The 19,727-nt window shown below is 49.2% G+C and overlaps 1 protein-coding gene across 1 annotated transcript in view; it reads right to left on the bottom strand.

Moving 5' to 3' along the window:
• LOC119966451 (scavenger receptor class B member 1-like) overlaps window positions 1-16,882 on the bottom strand; it is a 115,639-nt gene extending 98,757 nt beyond the window's left edge. Inside the window, 1 exon segment of the mRNA XM_038798192.1 lies at window positions 16,716-16,882. Within this exon segment, the coding sequence (XP_038654120.1) occupies window positions 16,716-16,882 (167 nt within the window).
• Between the last annotated feature and the right edge of the window lie 2,845 nt (window positions 16,883-19,727).

Here is a 19,727-nt window from a genome sequence, read left to right as displayed (position 1 = left end):
TCCAGCAGCTCCACCAGCTCCAGCAGCTCCAGCAGCTCCACCAGCTGACTCACATTCAACTTGTGCAGCCGCACTCAGCCCCGCGTGACGTGGATACCCAAATACCTGAAACTCGGCCCATCACCCTGAACAGCAACTTCCCGAGCCTCCTTCCCGCTTTCTGGCCTCAATCGGGAACACCTCACTCTTTCCCATATTCATTTGTATCCCAAGAACCGGCCAAATTCCCCCAGGATCTCCACGATCCCTCCAATGTTGCCCACCTAATAATAATAGTATTAATCGCTTCTTGTCACGAGTAGGCTTCAATGCAGTTACTGTGAAAAGCCCCAAGTCGCCACATTCCTGCGCCTGATTGGGGAGGCTGGAATGGGACCTGGTCTGAAATACATAACAGGTCGTTCACAGACACTGAGACCCTGTGCTAACTGCAGCCCCCACCCACCCCCTCCACAGCACACAATCCCTCTCCAGTTCCTCAGCACCTTCAGCGCTCTTTCGGCTCTCTCGCCAAGGTGAAAAGCAACGGGAACAGCGGACACCCCTGCCTCATCCCGCAGTGCAGCCTGAAGTACCCCAGACTGACCTGGTTCATCCGCACATTTGCCACTGGCAGCAGCTGGTCACAATCCTCAAACCCCAGTGCCCGAACCTGAACCGCCCCAGCACCTCAAAGAACAAGAAACAAAGAGCAAAGAAAGTACAGCACAGGAACAGGCCCTTCGGCCCTCCAAGCCCGTGCTGACCATGCTGCCCGTCTAAACTAAAATCTTCTACACTCCCGGGGGTCCGTATCCCTCTATTCCCATCCTATTCATGTATTTGTCAAGATGCCCCTTAAATGTCACTATCGTCCCTGCTTCCACCACCTCCTCCGGCAGCGAGTTCCAGGCACCCACTACCCTCTGTGTAAAAAAACTTGCCTCGTACATCTCCTCTAAACCTTGTCCCTCGCACCTTAACCTATGGCCCCTCGTAATTGACCTCTCTACCCTGGGGAAAAGCCTCTGACTATCAACTCTGTCTATGCCCCCCATAATTTTTTTTGATTTGATTTGATTTGATTTATTATTGTCACATGTATTAGTATACAATGAAAAGTATTGTTTCTAGCATGCTGTACAAACAATGCATACCGTACATAGGGAAGGAAGGAGAGACTGCAGAATATAATGTTACAGTTATAGCAAGGTGCAGAGAAAAGATCAACTTAATACGAGGTAGGTCCATTCAAAAGTCTGATGGCAGTAGGGAAGAAGCTGTTCTTGAGTCGGTTGGTACGTGACCTCAAACTTTGGTATCTTTTTTCTGACGGAAGGAGGTGGAAGAGAGTATGTCCGGGGTGGCGTGGGGTCCTTAATTATGCTGGCAGCCTTTCTGAGGCAGCGGGAATTATAGATAGAGCCAATGGATGGGAGGCTGGTTTGGGTGATGGACTGGGCTACATTCACAACCTTTTGTAGTTTCCTGCGGTCTTGGGCAGAGCAGGCTCCATACCAAGCTGTGATACAACCAGAAAGAATGCTTTCGATGGTGCATCTGTAGATGTTGGTGAGGGTCGTAGCTGACATGCCAAATTTCCTTAGTCTTCTCAGAAAGTAGAGTCGGTGGGCTTTCTTAACTATAGTGTCAGCGTGGGGGGACCAGGACAGGTTGTTGGTGATCTGGACACCTAAAAACTTGAAGCTCTCGACCCTTTCTACTTCGTTCCCATTGATGTAGACAGGAGCATGTTCTCCACTAACCTGTCCTACATCAATGGGACCTCTATCAGATCGCCCCTCAACCTCTGACGTTTCAGTGAGAACAAGACGAGTTTATTCAACCTCTCCTCATAGCTAATGCCCTCCATACCAGGCAACATCCTGGTAAATCTCTTCTGCACCCTCTCTAAAGCCTCCACATCCTTCTGGTAGTGTGGCGACCAGAATTGAACACTATACTCCAAGTGTGGCCTAACTAAGGTTCTATACAGCTGCAACATGACTTGCCAATTCTTATACTCAATGCCATGGCCAATGAAGGCAAGCATGCCATATGCCTTCTTGACTACCTTCTCCACCTGTGTTGCCCCTTTCAGTGACCTGTGGACCTGTACACCTAGATCTCTCTGACTGTCAATACTCTTGAGGGGTCTACCATTCACTGTATATTCCCTACCTGTATTAGACCTTCCAAAATGCATTCCCTCACATTTGTCTGGATTAAACTCCATCTGCCATCTCTCCGCCCAAGTCTCCAGACGATCTAAATCCTGCTGACAGTCCTCATCGCTATCCACAATTCCACCAACCTTTGTATCGTCTGCAAACTTACTAATCAGACCAGTTACATTTTCCTCCAAATCATTTATATATACTACGAACAGCAAAGGTCCCAGCACTGATCCCTGCGGAACACCACTAGTCACAGCCCTCCAATCAAAACTACTCTCTGCCTTCTATGACCGAGCCAGTTCTGTATCCACCTTGCCAGCTCACCCCTGATCCCGTGTGACTTCACCTTTTGTACCAGTCTGCCATGAGGGACTTGTCAAAGGCCTTACTGATGTCCATATAGACAACATCCACTGCCCTACCTGCATCAATCATCTTTGTGACCTCCTCGAAAAACTCTATCAAGTTAGTGAGATACGACCTCCCCTTCACAAAACCATGCTGCCTCTCGCTAATACGTCCATTTGCTTCCAAATGGGAGTAGATCCTGTCTCGAAGAATTCTCTCCAGTAATTTCCCTACCACTGACGTAAGGCTCACCGGCCTGTAGTTCCCTGGATTCTCCTTGTTTCCCTTCTTAAACAAAGGAACAACATTGGCTATTCTCCAGTCCTCCAGGACATCACCTGAACACAGTTAGCATCCAAAGATTTTTGTCACGGCCTCAGCAATTTCCTCTCTAGCCTCTTTCAGTATTCTGGGGTAGATCCCATCCGGCCCTGGGGACTTATCTACCTTAATATTTTTCAAGACGCCCAAGACCTTGTCTTTTTGGATCTCAATGTGACCCAGGCTCTCTACACACCCTTCTCCAGACTCAACATCCACCAATTCCTTCTCTTTGGTGAATACTGATGCAAAGTATTCATTTCGATCCTCGCCCATTTCCTAAACGAATACTCCAACAAAATTGCTCATTCCACCTTATCAAAATCCTTCTCCGCGTCCATCCCAACACTACCTCCACCTTCTGCCCCTCCGAGGGCATCATAGTCATGTTAAGTAACCTCCTCACGTTCACCAACAACTGCCTCCCCTTCACAAACCTCATTTGGTCCTCGCCTATCACCCCAATAACTTTCACATTCAGTAACGATATCGGGTGGTACGACGCTGCTCTCGATCCTTATCTTTCTTTAATATCAGGGAGATGGAAACTCACAACAATGTAGGGGTGAGCTGCCCCGTCTCCCTCGCTCCATTAGACACCCTCATCAGCCGTGGCCCCAGATCCACCCAAACCTTTTATAAAATTTACCAGGAATCCGTCCAGCCCGGGGCCTTCCTGGCGGCATCGCCCCCACACTCTCCATCACCTCCCTCAGCCCACTCAGGGCCTCCAGTACCTGAACCAGCCCCTCCTCCACTTTGAGAAACTCTAACCCATCCAGGAATCGCCATATCCCCTCCTCCCTGGCTGGGGGCTCCGACTCATACAGCCTCCTATAAAACTCCTCGAGCTCCCCATTCACCCCCTCCGGGTCCATCACCAACTTGATCTCATCTTCCCTCAGTCTACCGATCTCCCTCGCTGCCTCCTGCTTTCTCACCTTCTCCCCCGTACTCATACACTGTCCCACTGGCACTCTTCAGCTGTCCCTCTGCCTTCCCCGTTGATGTGTTAGGCAGGTTGGTTCGACGTGGACTTCACTTGATGCAATGTGGTGAGAGACAGACCTCGAACACTGGAGAAGATCCAACACGACTTTATTCAACGACATAACTAATATACATGATCAGCTGTGGGTCGCCACTACACTGAACTGACTGGAGACCTGGTACTAGCCTGATCAGACTTACTAGCTACCGCATAGTGTTTTCACTGGCTAGCTCGTGGGCTCTGACTCTCTCGGTGGCTGGGTCCAGAGAGAGAGCGGGAAAACTAGTGTCCTCTGGCTTTATAGTGGTAGTGTTATATCTGGTGATTGGCTGCACTGTGTTGTGTGCTTACTGGTCATCCTGTGTGTCAATCACTGCCTGTCTGCACCTCATTATATACAGGAGTGGGTATTATGACAGACACCAGCCCAAACTCCACCTGGAGCCTCTGCCTCTCCTTCATCAGCCCCGCGTCTGCCTCCGAGTATCACCACCTTCAAAATCTCAAACCACCCTTGCTCTCTCCCCCGCTCTGTTTTCGCCCAATGCGCCCAAATTGATATAAACTCCCCCCTGACTACGGCTTTGAGCGCCACCCACAGCGTGACGGCTGTGACCTCTCACATGTCGTTCAACTCCAATAGCACGGAATGGCAGCCCTCACCCCCTCACACACACCCCCTCACACACCCCCTCACACACACCCTCATACACCCCTCACACACACCCTCACACAGCCCCCTCACACACCCCTCACACACACCCTCACACAGCCCCCTCACACACCCCCTCACACACTCCCTCACACACCCCCTCACACACACCCCCCTCACACACACCCTCACACACACCCTCATACACCCCCTCACACACACCCTCACACACACCCTCACACACACTCTCATACACCCCCTCATACACCCCCTCATACACCCCCTCACACACCCCCTCATACACCCCCTCACACACCCCCTCAAACACCCCCCTCACACACACCCTCACACACACCCTCACACACCCCCTCATACACCCCTCACACACACCCTCACACAGCCCCCTCACACACCCCCTCACACACTCCCTCACACACCCCCTCACACACCCCTCACACCCCCCTCACACACACCCTCATACACCCCCTCACACACACCCTCACACACACCCTCACACACACCCTCATACACCCCCTCATACACCCCCTCATACACCCCCTCACACACACCCCCTCACACACCCCCTCATACACCCCCTCACACACCCCCTCAAACACCCCCTCACACACACCCTCACACACACCCTCACACACCCCCTCATACACCCCCTCATACACCCCCTCATACACCCCCTCACACACCCCCTCATACACCCCCTCACACACCCCCTCAAACACCCCCTCACACACCCCCTCACACACCCCCTCACACACCCCCTCACACGCCCTCTCAAACACCCCCTCACACATCCCCTCACACACCCCCTCACACACCCCCCTCATACACCCCCTCACACACCCCCTCACACACCCCCTCACACGCCCTCTCAAACACCCCCCTCACACACCCCCTCACACACCCCCTCACACACCCCCTCACACGCCCTCTCAAACACCCCCTCACACACACCCTCATACACCCCCTCACACACCCCCTCACACACCCCCTCACACGCCCTCTCAAACACCCCCTCACACACACCCTCACACACCCCCTCACACACACCCTCACACACACCCTCAAACACCCCCTCACACACACCCTCATACACCCCCTCACACACCCCCTCACACACACCCTCAAACACCCCCTCACACACAACCCTCATACACCCCCTCACACACCCCCTCACACACCCCCTCACACGCCCTCTCAAACACCCCCTCACACACCCCTTCACACACCCCCTCAAACACCCCCTCACACGCCCTCTCAAACACCCCCTCACACACCCCCCTCACACACCCCCTCATACACCCCCTCATACACCCCCTCACACACACCCCCTCAAACACCCCCTCACACACCCCCTCACACACCCCCTCACACGCCCTCTCAAACACCCCCTCAAACACACCCTCACACACACCCTCATACGCCCTCTCAAGCACCCCCTCACACACCCCCTCACACACCCCCTCACACACACCCTCACACACCCCCTCATACACCCCCTCACACACCCCCTCACACACACCCTCACACACCCCCTCACACACACCCTCATCCTTCTCATCCTCCAGCAACCCCACATCCAGCCTCCACTGCGGGAGTGTATAAACAGCAAGGCATTAAGTTAATGAAATAATTTAAATAATCTCTGGATGACTCTCTGAGCCAGAAGCATAAGGGAGAGTCAATCAGATTACAGTTAAATGAAAGGGTGAAATACAAAAGTCTGAGAACACGGACGAACAGACTTCCCCACTGTCACCAGACTCCTAAATGACTCTCTTATTGACTGACCTCATTAACACTACACCCTGTATGCTTCATCCGATGCCGGTGTTTATGTAGTTACATTGGATACCTTGTGTTGCCCAATTATGTGACCCTGGAAACGTGGACTTCGTGACCCTGGATACGTGGACCAGGATTGGGCAGAGAAATCAAGGTTGGTGCCGTGGCCTGGGGCCTGGCTTGTGGCTACATCACGCTGCACACCCCGTGTCAGCGTTACCGGGTACGGCCCAGTATTCCCGGGCATCCGGGATGCTCTCCCCCCCCCCCCCCCCCCCCCCCCCCGGCCAGGCACAGTGCGTCCAAGCAGCTGATTAAAAACAGGGATGGGGCTGAGAGAGAGGAGGTGGGAAAGTTTCCAAACTGACACCACTGGGCTGCCATTGTGCCACAGGCTGGGGACCTCTGTCGGGGCTGGGAGGAGTCGCTGGGATTGACTCGGAGATGTGCCGTGGGTTCAGGATGTCCGCCAGGATCGGGGTGGGCAGGCACGGACCGCCATTGCCGCAGTCTGCAAGGTAGCCATTTTGTACAGGTGACTGGCCCCTGGCTGCACCGTCCCGTGTCCTGTAAATGTGCAGAGCGCCAGAGCGCCACCGGTCATTCGGCTGCCCGTAGGCAATCCCTGTGGGGACCCTCCCACCCTAGCTGAGCCATCAATGGGATGGGCCTGGTCAAGTGCAACCAGTGGCCCACCAGGCGCTGGCACTCCCTGCTTAATACCAGAACAAAGTGTTCATTAAGGATTTCATCCACTTCCTGAGCTTCCAGCGTAACTTCCCTCTGCTGTCCGAACACAGCACTGCCAGCCCATCCGCCAGGTGGAGGCCATGTGGGAGGGGGGGGATGATCCCTGGGACAAAGAGGGCCACCTTAACAAGGTCATTGCTACATTGCAGGCCTGTCCTCACGGTGGGGACCACAGTAATCACCACCCCTGCCACCTCCACCCAGGCCCAGCTGATCTCCATGGGTGGTAGCCTTCAGCTCACCGTAGGGAAGAGGGTATACCCCCCTCTCCTCCACAGCCTCCAACAGCATCTCCAGCTCCACACCGATGAACATCGGGGCCTTTCTCCTGGCTGGAAGCTTCCTGCTGGGTCTGGAATGAGAGTGTGCGGGGAGTGGAGTGTTTACAGCTCCAGCTTGCGCTGCTCTGCACAGCCAATACCGGCCCCAGTGTATCTGATCCACCGTCAGTGGGAATCGCACTAGTTTCACGTGGGAATATCCTCAATGGCTCCAGGACTGGCGCCCCCAACAGGAGGGAGGGACACCCACCATTCAGACCCAGCATCAATATTTAAAATGGAGAGTCTCGCCCGTTAACGCTCTCTTTCTCTCCACAGATATTGTTGACTTGCTGAATATTAGAACACAGAATATAGAAAATACAGCACAGAACAGGCTATCGGCCCACGATGTTGTGCCAAACTTTTGTCCTGGATTAAAAACAAATCAATCTACACCCCAGCGTTCTACCGCAATCCATGCACCTGTCCAATAGCCGCTTGAAGGTCCCTAATGTTTCCGACTCAACTACTTCCACAGGCAGTGCATTCCATGCCCCCACTACTCTCTGGGTAAAGAACCTACCTCTGACATCCCCTCTATATCTTCCACCATTCACCTTAAATTTATGTCCCCTTGTAATGGTTTATTCCACCTGGGGAAAAAGTCTCTGACTGTCTACTCTCTCTATTCCCCTCATCATCTTATTAACCTCTATAAAGTCGCACATCATCTTTCTCCGTTCTAATGAGAAAAGGCCGAACGCCCTCAACCTTTCATAAGAACACAAGAACTAGGAGCAGGAGTCGGCCACCTGGCCCCTCGAGCCTGCTCCGCCATTCAATGAGATCATGGCTGATCTTTTGTGGACTCAGCTCCACTTTCCGGCCCGAACACCATAACCCTTAATCCCTTTATTCTTCAAAAAACTATCTATCTTTACCTTAAAAACATTTAATGAAGGAGCCTCAACTGCTTCACTGGGCAAGGAATTCCATAGATTCGCAACCGTTTGGGTGAAGAAGTTCCTCCTAAACTCAGTCCTAAATCTACTTCCCCTTATTTTGAGGCTATGTCCCCTAGCTCTGCTTTCACCCGCCAGTGGAAACAACCTGCCCGCATCTATCCTATCTATTCCCTTCATAATTTTATATGTTTCTATAAGATCCCCCCTCATCCTTCTAAATTCCAACGAGTACAGTCCCAGTCTACTCAACCTCTCCTCGTAATCCAACCCCTTCAGCTCTGGGATTAACCTAGTGAATCTCCTCTGCACACCCTCCAGCGCCAGTACGTCCTTTCGCAAGTAAGGAGACCAAAACTGAACACAATACTCCAGGTGTGGCCTCACTAACACCTTATACAATTGCAGCATAACCTCCCTAGTCTTAAACTCCATCCCTCTAGCAATGAAGGATCAAATTCCATTTGCCTTCTCAATCACCTGTTACACCTGTAAACCAACTTTTTGCGACTCATGCACTAGCACACCCAGGTCTCTCTGCACAGCAGCATGCTTTAATATTTTATCATTTAAATAATCATCCCTTTTGCTGTTATTCCTACCAAAATGGATAACCTCACATTTGTCAACATTGTATTCCATCTGCCAGACCCTAGCCCATTCACTTAACCTATCCAAATCCCTCTGCAGACTTCCAGTATCCTCTGCACTTTTCGCTTTACCACTCATCTTAGTGTCATCTGCAGACTTGGACACATTGCCCTTGGTCCCCAACTCCAAATCATCTATTTAAATTGTGAACAATTGTGGGCCCAACACGGATCCCTGAGGGACACCACTAGCTACTGATTGCCAACCAGAGAAACACCCATTAATCCCCACTCTTTGCTTTCTATTAATTAACCAATCCTCTATCCATGCTACTACTTTACCCTTAATGCCATGCATCTTTCCTCATAAGACCTACTCTCCATTCCAGGCAACATCCTGGTAAATCTCCTTTGCACCTTTTCCAAAGCTTCCACATCCTTCCTAAAATGAGGCGACCAGAACTGCACACAGTACTCCAAATGTGGCCTTACCAAGGTTTTGTACAGCTGCATCATCACCTCACGGCTCTTAAATTCAATCCCTCTGCTAATGAACGCTAGCACACCATAGGCCTTCTTCACAGCTCTATCCACTTGAGTGGCAACTTTCAAAGATCTATGAACATAGACCCCAAGATCTCTCTGCTCCTCCACACTGCCAAGAACCCTACCGTTAACCCTGTATTCCGCATTCATATTTGTCCTTCCAAAATGGACAACCTCACATTTTTCAGGGTTAAACTCCATCTGCCACTTCTCAGCCCAGCTCTGCATCCTATCTATGTCTCTTTGAAGCCGACAACAGCCCTCCTCACTATCCACAACTCCACCAATCTTCGTATCGTCTGCAAATTTACTTCAACTCCCTCATCCAAGTTATTAATGAAAATCACAAACAGCAGAGGACCCAGAACTGATCCCTGCGGTACGCCACTGATAACTGGGCTCCAGGCTGAATATTTGCCATCCACCACCACTCTCTGTCTTCTATCGGTTAGCCAGTTTGTTATCCAACTGGCCAAATTCCCCACTATCCCATGCCTCCTTACTTTCTGCATAAGCCTACCATGGGGAACCTTATCAAATGCCTTACTAAAATCCATGTACACTATATCCACTGCTTTACCTTCATCCACATGCTTGGTCACCTCCTCAAAGAAGTCAATAGCCTTGTAACGCAAGACCTACCCCACACAAATCCGTGCTGACTATCCCTAATCAAGCAGTGTTTTTCCAGATGCTCAGAAATCCTATCCCTCAGTACCCTTTCCATTACTTTGCCTACCACCGAAGTAAGAATAACTGGCCTGTAATTCCCAGGGTTATCCTGATTCCCTTTTTTGAACAGGGGAACGACATTCGCCACTCTCCAATCCCCTGGTACCAACCCTGTTAACAGTGAGGACGAAAAGATCATTCCCAACGGCTCTGCAATTTCATCTCTTGCTTCCTATAGAATCCTTGGATATATCCGGTCAGGCCCGGGGGACTTGTCTATCCTCAAGTTTTTCAAAATACCCAACACAGCTTCCTTCCTAACAAGTATCTCCTCGAGCTTATCAGTCTGTTTCACACTGTCCTCTCCAACAATATGGCCCCTCTCATTTGTAAATACTGAAGAAAAGTACTTGTTCAAGACCTCTCCTATCTCTTCAGACTCTATACACAATCTCCCGCTACTGTCCTTGATCGGACCTACCCTCGCTCTAGTCATTCTCATATTTCTCACATATGTGTAAAAGGCCTTGGGGTTTTCCTTGATCCTACCCGCCAAAGATTTTTCATGCCCTCTCTTAGCTCTCCTAATCCCTTTCTTCAGTTCCCTCCTGGCTATCTTGTATCCCTCCAGCGCCCCGCCTGAACCTTGTTTCCTCAGCCTTACATAAGTCTCCTTCTTCCTCTTAACAAGACATTCAACCTCTCTTGTCAACCATGGTTCCCTCACTCGACCATCTCTTCCCTGCCTGACAGGGACATACATATCAAGGACACGTAGTGTCTGTTCCTTGAACAAGTTCCACATTTCAATTGTGTCCTTCCCTGACAGCCTATGTTCCCAACTTATGCACTTCAATTCTTGTCTGACAGCATCGTATTTACCCTTCCCCCAATTATAAACCTTGCCCTGTTGCACTCACCTATCCCTCTCCATAACTAAAGTGAAAGTCACAGAATTGTGGTCACTATCTCCAATTTTTTTAAAAATTATAAATTTAGAGTACCCAATTATTTTTTCCATTAAGGGGTAATTTAGCGTGGCCAATCTACCTACCCTGCACATCTTTGGGTTGTGGGGGTGAAGCCCGCGCAGACACGGGGAGAATGTGCAAACTCCACACGGACAGTGACCCAGGGCTGGGATTCGAACCCGGGTCCTCAGCGCCGTGGGCAGCAATGCTAACCACTGTGCCACCGTACTGCCCCACTATCTCCAAAATCCTCCCCACTAACAAATCTATCACCTGCCCTGGTTCATTACCAAGTACCAAATCCAATATGGCCTCCCCTCTGGTCGGACAATCTACATACTGTGTTAGAAAAGCTTCCTGGACACACTGCACAAACACTACCCCATCCAAACTATTTGACTAAAGAGTTTCCACGCAATATTTGGGAAGTTGAAGTCACCCATGACTACTACCCTGTGACTTCTGCACCTTTCCAAAATCTGTTTCCCAAACTGTTCCTCCACATCTCTGCTGCTATTGGGGGGCCTATAGAAAACTCCCAACAAGGTGACTACTCCTTTCCTATTTCTAACTTCAACCCATATTACCTCAGTAGGCAGATCCCCCTCGAACTGCCTTTCTGCAGCTGTTATACTATCCCTAATTAACAATGCCACCCCCACCCCCCCACCTCTTTTACCACCCTCCCTAATCTTATTGAAACATCTATAACCAGGGACCTCCAACAACCATTTCTGCCCCTCTTCTATCCAAGTTTCCGTGATGGCCACCACATCGTAGTCCCAAGTACAGATCCATGCCTTAAGTTCACCCACCTTATTCCTGTTGCTACTTGCGTTGAAGTATACACACTTCAACCCATCTCCTTGCCTTCCGGATTTTCGGCAGGAGCAGGGGCCTGTCGTGAAGGTGAGTGAGTGCCTTTAAATTTGCTTACCTTTCAGCGGGAGCAGCCTCCGGATTCTCGGTGGGAGCAGGGGCCTGTCGTGAAGGTGAGTGCCTGTAACAAGACGGGTGGTTGCTAAACCCGAGACACTACACTTGCAGTGTCCCCCACCCTTCCACCTCCTCTAACCTAAGGGTTTGAGGGAATATCAGGTAAACTCTTCCTTTGTTTTTCTTGTTTTTATCTAGAGGGGATGGCAGGGAAGGCAGTACAATGCTCCTCCTGCAGAATGTTTGAGGAGAGGGACGCCGTCAGTGTACCTGCTGATTTCACCTGTGGGAAGTACACCCAACTCCAGCTCCTCAAAAACCGTGTTAGGGAACTGGAGCTGGAGCTGGATGAACTTCGGATCATTCGGGAGGCAGAGGTGGTCATAGATAGAAGCTTCAGGGAGGTAGTTACGTGAAAGAATAAAGATAGATGGGTGACGGTGAGAGGGGCTGGGGGGAAGCAGTCAGTACAGGGATCCCCTGTGGTCGTTCCCCTTAGTAACAGGTATACCGCTTTGGATACTGTTTGGGGGGGGGGGACTTACCAGGTGTCAACCATGGGGTACAGGTCTCTGGCACAGAGTCTGTTCCTGTTGCTCAAAAGGGAAGGGGGGAGAGGAGTAGAGCATTAGTCATTGGAGACTCCATAGTTAGGGGGATAGATAGGAGATTCTGTGGGAACGAGAGAGACTCGCGGTTGGTGTGTTGCCTCCCAGGTGCCAGGGTCAGCGATGTCTCGGATCGTGTTTTCGGGATCCTTAAGGGGGAGGGGGAGCAGCCCCAAGTCGTGGTCCACATATGTACCAACGACATAGGTAGGAAAAGGGATAGGGATGTAAGGCAGGAATTCAGGGAGCTATGGTTGAAACTTAGATCCAGGACAAACAGAGTTATTATCTCTGGGTTGTTACCCGTGCTACGTGCTAGCGAGTCGAGGAATAGGGAGAGAGAGCAGTTGAACACGTGGCTACAGGGATGATGCAGGAGGTAGGTTTTCAGATTCCTGGATAATTGGGGCTCATTCTGGGGTAGGTGGGATCTCTACAAACGGGATGGTCTACACCTGGACCAGAGGGGTACTAATATCCTGGGGGGGAGGTTTGCTAATGCTCTTCGGGAGGGTTTAAACTAGTTCAGCAGGGGATTGGGAACCTGAATTGTAGCTCCAGTATACAGGAGGTTGAGAGTAGTGAGGTCATGAGTAAGGTTTCAAAGTTGCAGGAGTGTACCGGCAGGAAGGAAGGTGGTCTAAAGTGCGTCTACTTCAATGCCAGGAGCATCCGGAATAAGGTGGGTGAGCTTGCGGCATTGGTTAGTACCTAGGACTTCGATGTTGTGGCCATTTCGGAGACATGGATAGAGCAGGGCGAGGAATGGTTGCTGCAGGTGCCGGGGTTTAGATATTTCAGTAAGCTCAGGGAAGGTGGTAAGAGAGGGGGAGGGGTGGCATTGTTAGTCAAGGACAGTATTACGGTGGCAGAAAGGACGTTTGATGAGGACTCGAATACTGAGGTAGTATGGGCTGAGTTAAGAAACAGGAAAGGAGAGGTCACCCTGTTAGGGCTTTTCTATAGGCCTCCGAAAAGTTCCAGAGATGTAGAGGAAAGGATTGCAAAGATGATTCTGGATAGGAGCGAAAGTAACAGGGCAGTTGTTATGGGGGACTTTAACTTTCCAAATATTGACTGGAAACACTATAGTTCGATTACTTTAGATGGATCCGTTTTTGTCCAATGTGTGCAGGAGGGTTTCCTGACGCAGTATGTAGATAGGCCAACAAGAGGCGAGGCGGTATTGGATTTGGTACTGGGTAATGAACCAGGACAGGTGTTAGATTTGGAGGTAGGTGAGCACTTTGGTGATAGTGACCACAATTCGATTACGTTTACTTTAGCGATGGAAAGGGATAGGTATATACCGCAGGGCAAGAGTTATTGCTGGGGGAAAGGCAATTATGATGCGATGAGGCAAGACTTAGGATGCATCAGCTGGAGAGGAAAACTGCAGGGGTTGGGAACAATGGAAATGTGGAGCATGTTCAAGGAACAGCTACTGCGTGTCCTTGATAAGTATGTACCTGTTAGGCAGGGAGGAAGTGGTCGAGTGAGGGAACCATGGGTTACTAAAGTAGTTGAATCACTTGTCAAGAGGAAGAAGGAGGCCTATGTAAAGATGAGACGTGATGGTTCAGTTAGGGCGCTTGAGAGTTACAAGTTAGCTAGGAAGGCTCTAAAGAGAGAGCAAAGAAGAGCCAGGAGGGGACATGAGAAGTCTTTGGCAGGTAGGATCAAGGATAACCCTAAAGCTTTCTATAAATATGTCAGGGATAAAAGAATGACTAGGGTAAGAGTGGGGCCAGTCAAGGACAGTAGTGGGAAGTTGTGCGTGGAGTCCGAGGAGATAGGAGAGGTGCTAAATGAGTATTTTTCAGCCGTATTCACACAGGAAAAAGACAATGTTGTCAAGGAGAATACTGAGATACAGGCTACTAGACTAGAAGGGCTTGAGGTTCATAAGGAGGAGGTGTTAGCAATTCTGGAAAGTGTGAAAATAGATAAGTCCCCTGGGCCGGACGGGATTTATCCTAGGATTCTCTGGGAAGCTAGGGAGGAGATTGCTGAGCCGTTGGCTTTGATCTTTGAGTCATCTTTGTCTTCAGGAATAGTGCCAGAAGACTGGAGGATAGCAAATGTTGTCCCCTTGTACAAGAAGGGGAGTAGAGATAACCCCGGTAACTATAGACCAGTGAGCCTTACTTCTGTTGTGGGAAAAGTCTTGGAAAGGTTTATAAGAGATTGGATGTATAATCATCTGGAAAGGAATAATTTGAATAAAGATAGTCAACATGGTTTTGTGAAGGGAGGTCGTGCCTCACAAACCTTATTGAGTTCTTCGAGAAGGTGACCAAACAGGTGGATGAGGGTAAAGCAGTTGATGTGGTGTATATGGATTTCAGTAAAGCGTTTGATAAGGTTCCCCACGGTAGGCTATTGCAGCGGTGGGTGGCACGGTAGCACAGTGGTTAGCACAATCGCTTCACAGCTCCAGGGTCACAGGTTTGATTTCCGGCTTGGGTCACTGTCTGTGCGGAGTCTGCACATCCTCCCCGTGTCTGCGTGGGTTTCCTCCGGGGGCTCCGGTTTCCTCCCACAGTCCAAAGATGTGCAGGTTAGGTGGATTGGCCATGATCAATTGCCCTTAGTGTCCAAAATTGCCCATAGTGTTGGGTGGGGTTAATGGGTTATGGGGATAGGGTGGAGGTGTTGACCTTGGGTAAGGTGCTCTTTCCAAGAGCCGGTGCAGACTCGATGGGCCGAGTGACCTCCTTCTGCACTGTAAATTCTATGAAAATACGGAGGCATGGGATCAAGGGTGATTTAGCAGTTTGGATCAGAAATTGGCTAGCTGGAAGAAGACAATTTGGTTGATGGAAATGCTCTGACTGGTGTCCAGTTACTAGTGGTGTGCCACAAGGATCTGTTTTGGGGCCACTGCTGTTTGTCATTTTTATAAATGACCTGGAGGAGGGCGTAGAAGGATGGGTGAGTAAATTTGCAGATGACACTAAAGTCGGTGTAGTTGTGGACAGTGCAGAAGGATGTTACAGGTTACAGAGGGACGTAGATAAGCTGCAGAGCTGGGCTGAGAGGTGGCAAATGGAGTTTAATGCAGAAAAGTGTGAGATGATTCATTTTGGAAGGAATAACAGGAAGGCAGAGTACTGGGCTAATGATAAGATTCTTGGTAGTGTGGATGAGCAGAGAGACCTCAGTGTCCATCCCCATGGAACCCTGAAAGTTGCCACCCAGGTTGAGAGGGTTGTTAAGAAGGCGTACGGTGTGTTAGCTTTTATTGGTAGAGGGATTGAGTTTCGGAGCCATGAGGTCATGTTGCAGCTGTACAAAACTCTGGTGCGGCCACATTTGGAGTATTGCGTGCAGTTCTGGTCGCCGCATTATAGGAAGGACGTGGAAGCATTGGAAAGGGTGCAGAGGAGATTTACAAGGATTTGCCTGGTATGGAGGGAAGATCTTATGAGGAAAGGCTGAGGGACTTGAGGCTGTTTTAGTTCGAGAGAAGAAGGTTAAGAGGTGCCTTAATTGAGGCATACAAGATGATCAGAGGATTAGATAGGGTGGACAGTGAGAGCCTTTTTCCTCGGATGGTGATGTCTAGCACGAGGGGACATAGCTTTAAATTGAGGGGAGATAGATATAGGACAGACAGATGTCAGAGATAGGTTCTTTACTCAGAGAGTAGTAAGGGTGTGGAATGCCCTGCCTGCAACAGTAGTGGACTCGCCAAAACTAAACGCATTAAAATGGTCATTGGATAGACATATGGACGATAAGGGAATAGTGTAGATGGGCTTTAGAGTGGTTTCACAGGTCGGCGCAACATCAAGGGCCGAAGGGCCTGTACTTCGCTGTAATGTTCTATGTTCTATGTTATGCAAGTACTCTCCTTTGTCAGTGTTACCTTCCCCACTGCTTCACTACATGCTTTGACCTCCTGAACATCGGCTTCCTTAGTTGCTGGACGACTAATCCGGTTCCCATTCCCCTGCCATATTGATGGATTTTTTATTTTTAATTATTAATAAATTCTGTCTTTTTTTCCATTCTCCCAAAGCCTATAGAAATGAACACAAATGCCTCCAATTCCTGCAATCACACCATTTAGCTTTTGAATAAAACACTAAAATAATGACAACAAAATATAGACAACAAAATAATGTTCTCATTAACGACACGTACCTGTAAACATATGGTCCTCGCTGTGCAACAACCGGCTTCTCTCCATTGAGAATTGCATCTGGATTTTCGATGTGAAAGAAGTAGATGGCCAGGTAGAAGGGGATAGGCACGTCCTTCCAAACAGTGTAAGCAAACCCATTGCTGGGGTCAATTCGGACATTCTGCATCCAGAAAGAGACAGCATAGATTAACGTTAATATCTGGAAACAGCCACCCAGCCTCGCCAATCATTCTGCACTTTACCCACCTATAGGAAGTGTCCGAACCCCATGTTCCCCTTTCCTTTCTCCCCTCTTCTTCAACCCGTTTCAATTTCCCCACAGATTTGTCCTGCAATGCGTGGGAAAAGGAGGATGGAAAGGTGGAAGAGGAGCATGAGGAGTCTTAAATTGACATTATCTGTCAATATCTATAAATAGCTGGGAACTAACGTACTGTGTGTAAGTGTTCCAAGGGGCCACACTTCAAAGCTGAAGTGATGGGTAAGTTCAATCCGGTTTCTCTTTTGTTCCAGAGAGCATGGAAAAATTAAACAGTTTCTAATCTTCACAAATTGAAAGTGTGACAATGACCAACATCTAGAAACAGCATGATGGTGGACGAAGAGGAAGAGGAGCAGGAAAATGAGGGGAGAGGAGAAATTGATGGGCAGAGAAATCAAGGGCCTGTATCAGATAATAACACTGTAAAAAATAACAAAGAACAAAGAACAAAGAAAAGTACAGCACAGGAACAGGCCCTTCGGCCCTCCAAGCCCGTGCCGACCATGCTGCCCGTCTAAACTAAAATCTTTTGCAGTTCCGGGGTCCGTATCCCTCTATTCCCATTCTATTCATAAAAACATAAGAACATAAGAACTAGGAGCAGGAGTAGGCCATCTGGCCCCTCGAGCCTGCTCCGCCATTCAATGAGATCATGGCTGATCTTTTGTGGACTCAGCTCCACTTTCCGGCCCGAACACCATAACCCTTAATCCCTTTATTCTTCAAAAAACTATCTATCTTTATCTTAAAAACATTTAATGAAGGAGCCTCAACTGCTTCACTGGGCAAGGAATTCCATAGATTCACAACCCTTTGGGTGAAGAAGTTCCTCCTAAACTCAGTCCTAAATCTACTTCCCCTTATTTTGAGGCTATGCCCCCTAGTTCTGCTTTCACCCGCCAGTGGAAACAACCTGCCCGCATCTATCCTATCTATTCCCTTCATAATTTTAAATGTTTCTATAAGATCCCCCCTCATCCTTCTAAATTCCAACGAGTACAGTCCCAGTCTACTCAACCTCTCCTCATAATCCAACCCCTTCAGCTCTGGGATTAACCGAGTGAATCTCCTCTGCACACCCTCCAGCGCCAGTACGTCCTTTCTCAAGTAAGGAGACCAAAACTGAACACAATACTCCAGGTGTGGCCGCACTAACACCTTATACAATTGCAACATAACCTCCCTAGTCTTAAACTCCATCCCTCTAGCAATGAAGTACAAAATTCCATTTGCCTTCTTAATCACCTGTTGCACTTGTAAACCAACCTTCTGTGACTCATGCACTAGCACACCCAAGTCTCTCTGAACAGCGGCATGCTTTAATATTTATTCATGTATTTGTCAAGATGCCCCTTAAATGTCACTATCGTCCCTGCTTCCACCACCACCTCCGGCAGCGAGTTCCAGGCACCCACTACCCTCTGTGTAAAAAAACTTCCTTCATACATCCCCTCTAAACCTTGCCCCTCGCAACTTAAATCTATGCCCCCTAATAATTGACCCCTCTACCCTGGGGAAAAGCCTCTGACTATCCACTCTGTCTGTGCCCCTCATAATTTTGTCGACCTCTATCAGGTCGCCCCTCAACCTCCATCGTTCCAGTGAGAACAAACCGAGTTTATTCAACCGCTCCTCATAGCTAATGCCCTCCATACCAGGCAACATCCTGGTAAATCTCTTCTGCACCCTCTCTAAAGCCTTCACATCCTTCTGGTAATGTGGCGACCAGAATTGAACACTATACTCCCAGGTGTGGCCTAACTAAGGTTCTATACAGCTGCAACATGACTTGCCAATTCTTATACTCAATGGCCCGGCCAATGAAGGCAAGCATGCCGTATGCCTTCTTGACTACCTTCTCCACCTGTGTTGCCCCTTTCAGTGACCTGTGGACCTGTACACCTAGATCTCTCTGACTGTCAATACCCTTGAGGGTTCTACCATTCATTGTATATTCCCTACCTGTATTAGACCTTCCAAAATGCATTACCGCACATTTGTCTGGATTAAACTCCATCTCCTCCCAAGTCTCCAAACAATCTAAATCCTGCTGTATCCTCTGACATTCCTCATCGCTATCCGCAATTCCACCAACCTTTGTGTCATCTGCAAACTTACTAATCAGACCAGTTACATTTTCCTCCAAATCATTTATATATACTATGAACAGCAAAGGTCCCAGCACTGATCCCTGCGGAACACCATTACTCACAGCCCTCCAATCAGAAAAGCACCCTTCCATTGCTACTCTCTGCCTTCTATGACCGAGCCAGTTCTGTATCCACCTTGCCAGCTCACCCCTGATCCCGTGTGTCTTCACCTTCTGTGCCAGTCTGCCATGAGGGGCCTTGTCAAAGTGCTACGACACCCTGGGCGAGTGCGCGGTCAATTCCAGCCCCACAGGTCCCAGAGTCCCAACAGAAGTGAATTAACCAATAATTTGTGTTTTCCGAAGATCTTTAACCCTTGAGTTACAGACACGAGATTTATAAGTGAAATATTAACAAAATGTATTAATAAAAAGGGGAAAGATAAACATAAAGAAATAATGGGATCATCGTGTACCAGACTACCTAATGCCAAGGTCCTGTCCCATCCTCCACCCAGACATGCACAAGACAGGCACAAGGTAAAGATCGGTGGGGATGAAAATAAAACTGGGATTAAAGGGGTAGGTCTGAGATGATCTTCGCTGCTGCCGTCACAGTCTCTGGGAAATAGATTTACCCGCGAGGTAAAAATCAGTCTT

This window comes from Scyliorhinus canicula, chromosome 1, assembly GCF_902713615.1.
Source record: "Scyliorhinus canicula chromosome 1, sScyCan1.1, whole genome shotgun sequence".
Classification (NCBI taxonomy): Eukaryota; Metazoa; Chordata; class Chondrichthyes; order Carcharhiniformes; family Scyliorhinidae; genus Scyliorhinus; species Scyliorhinus canicula.
Note: the sequence above shows the minus strand (reverse complement) of the source record. Positions and strands in the feature narration are given on the sequence as shown.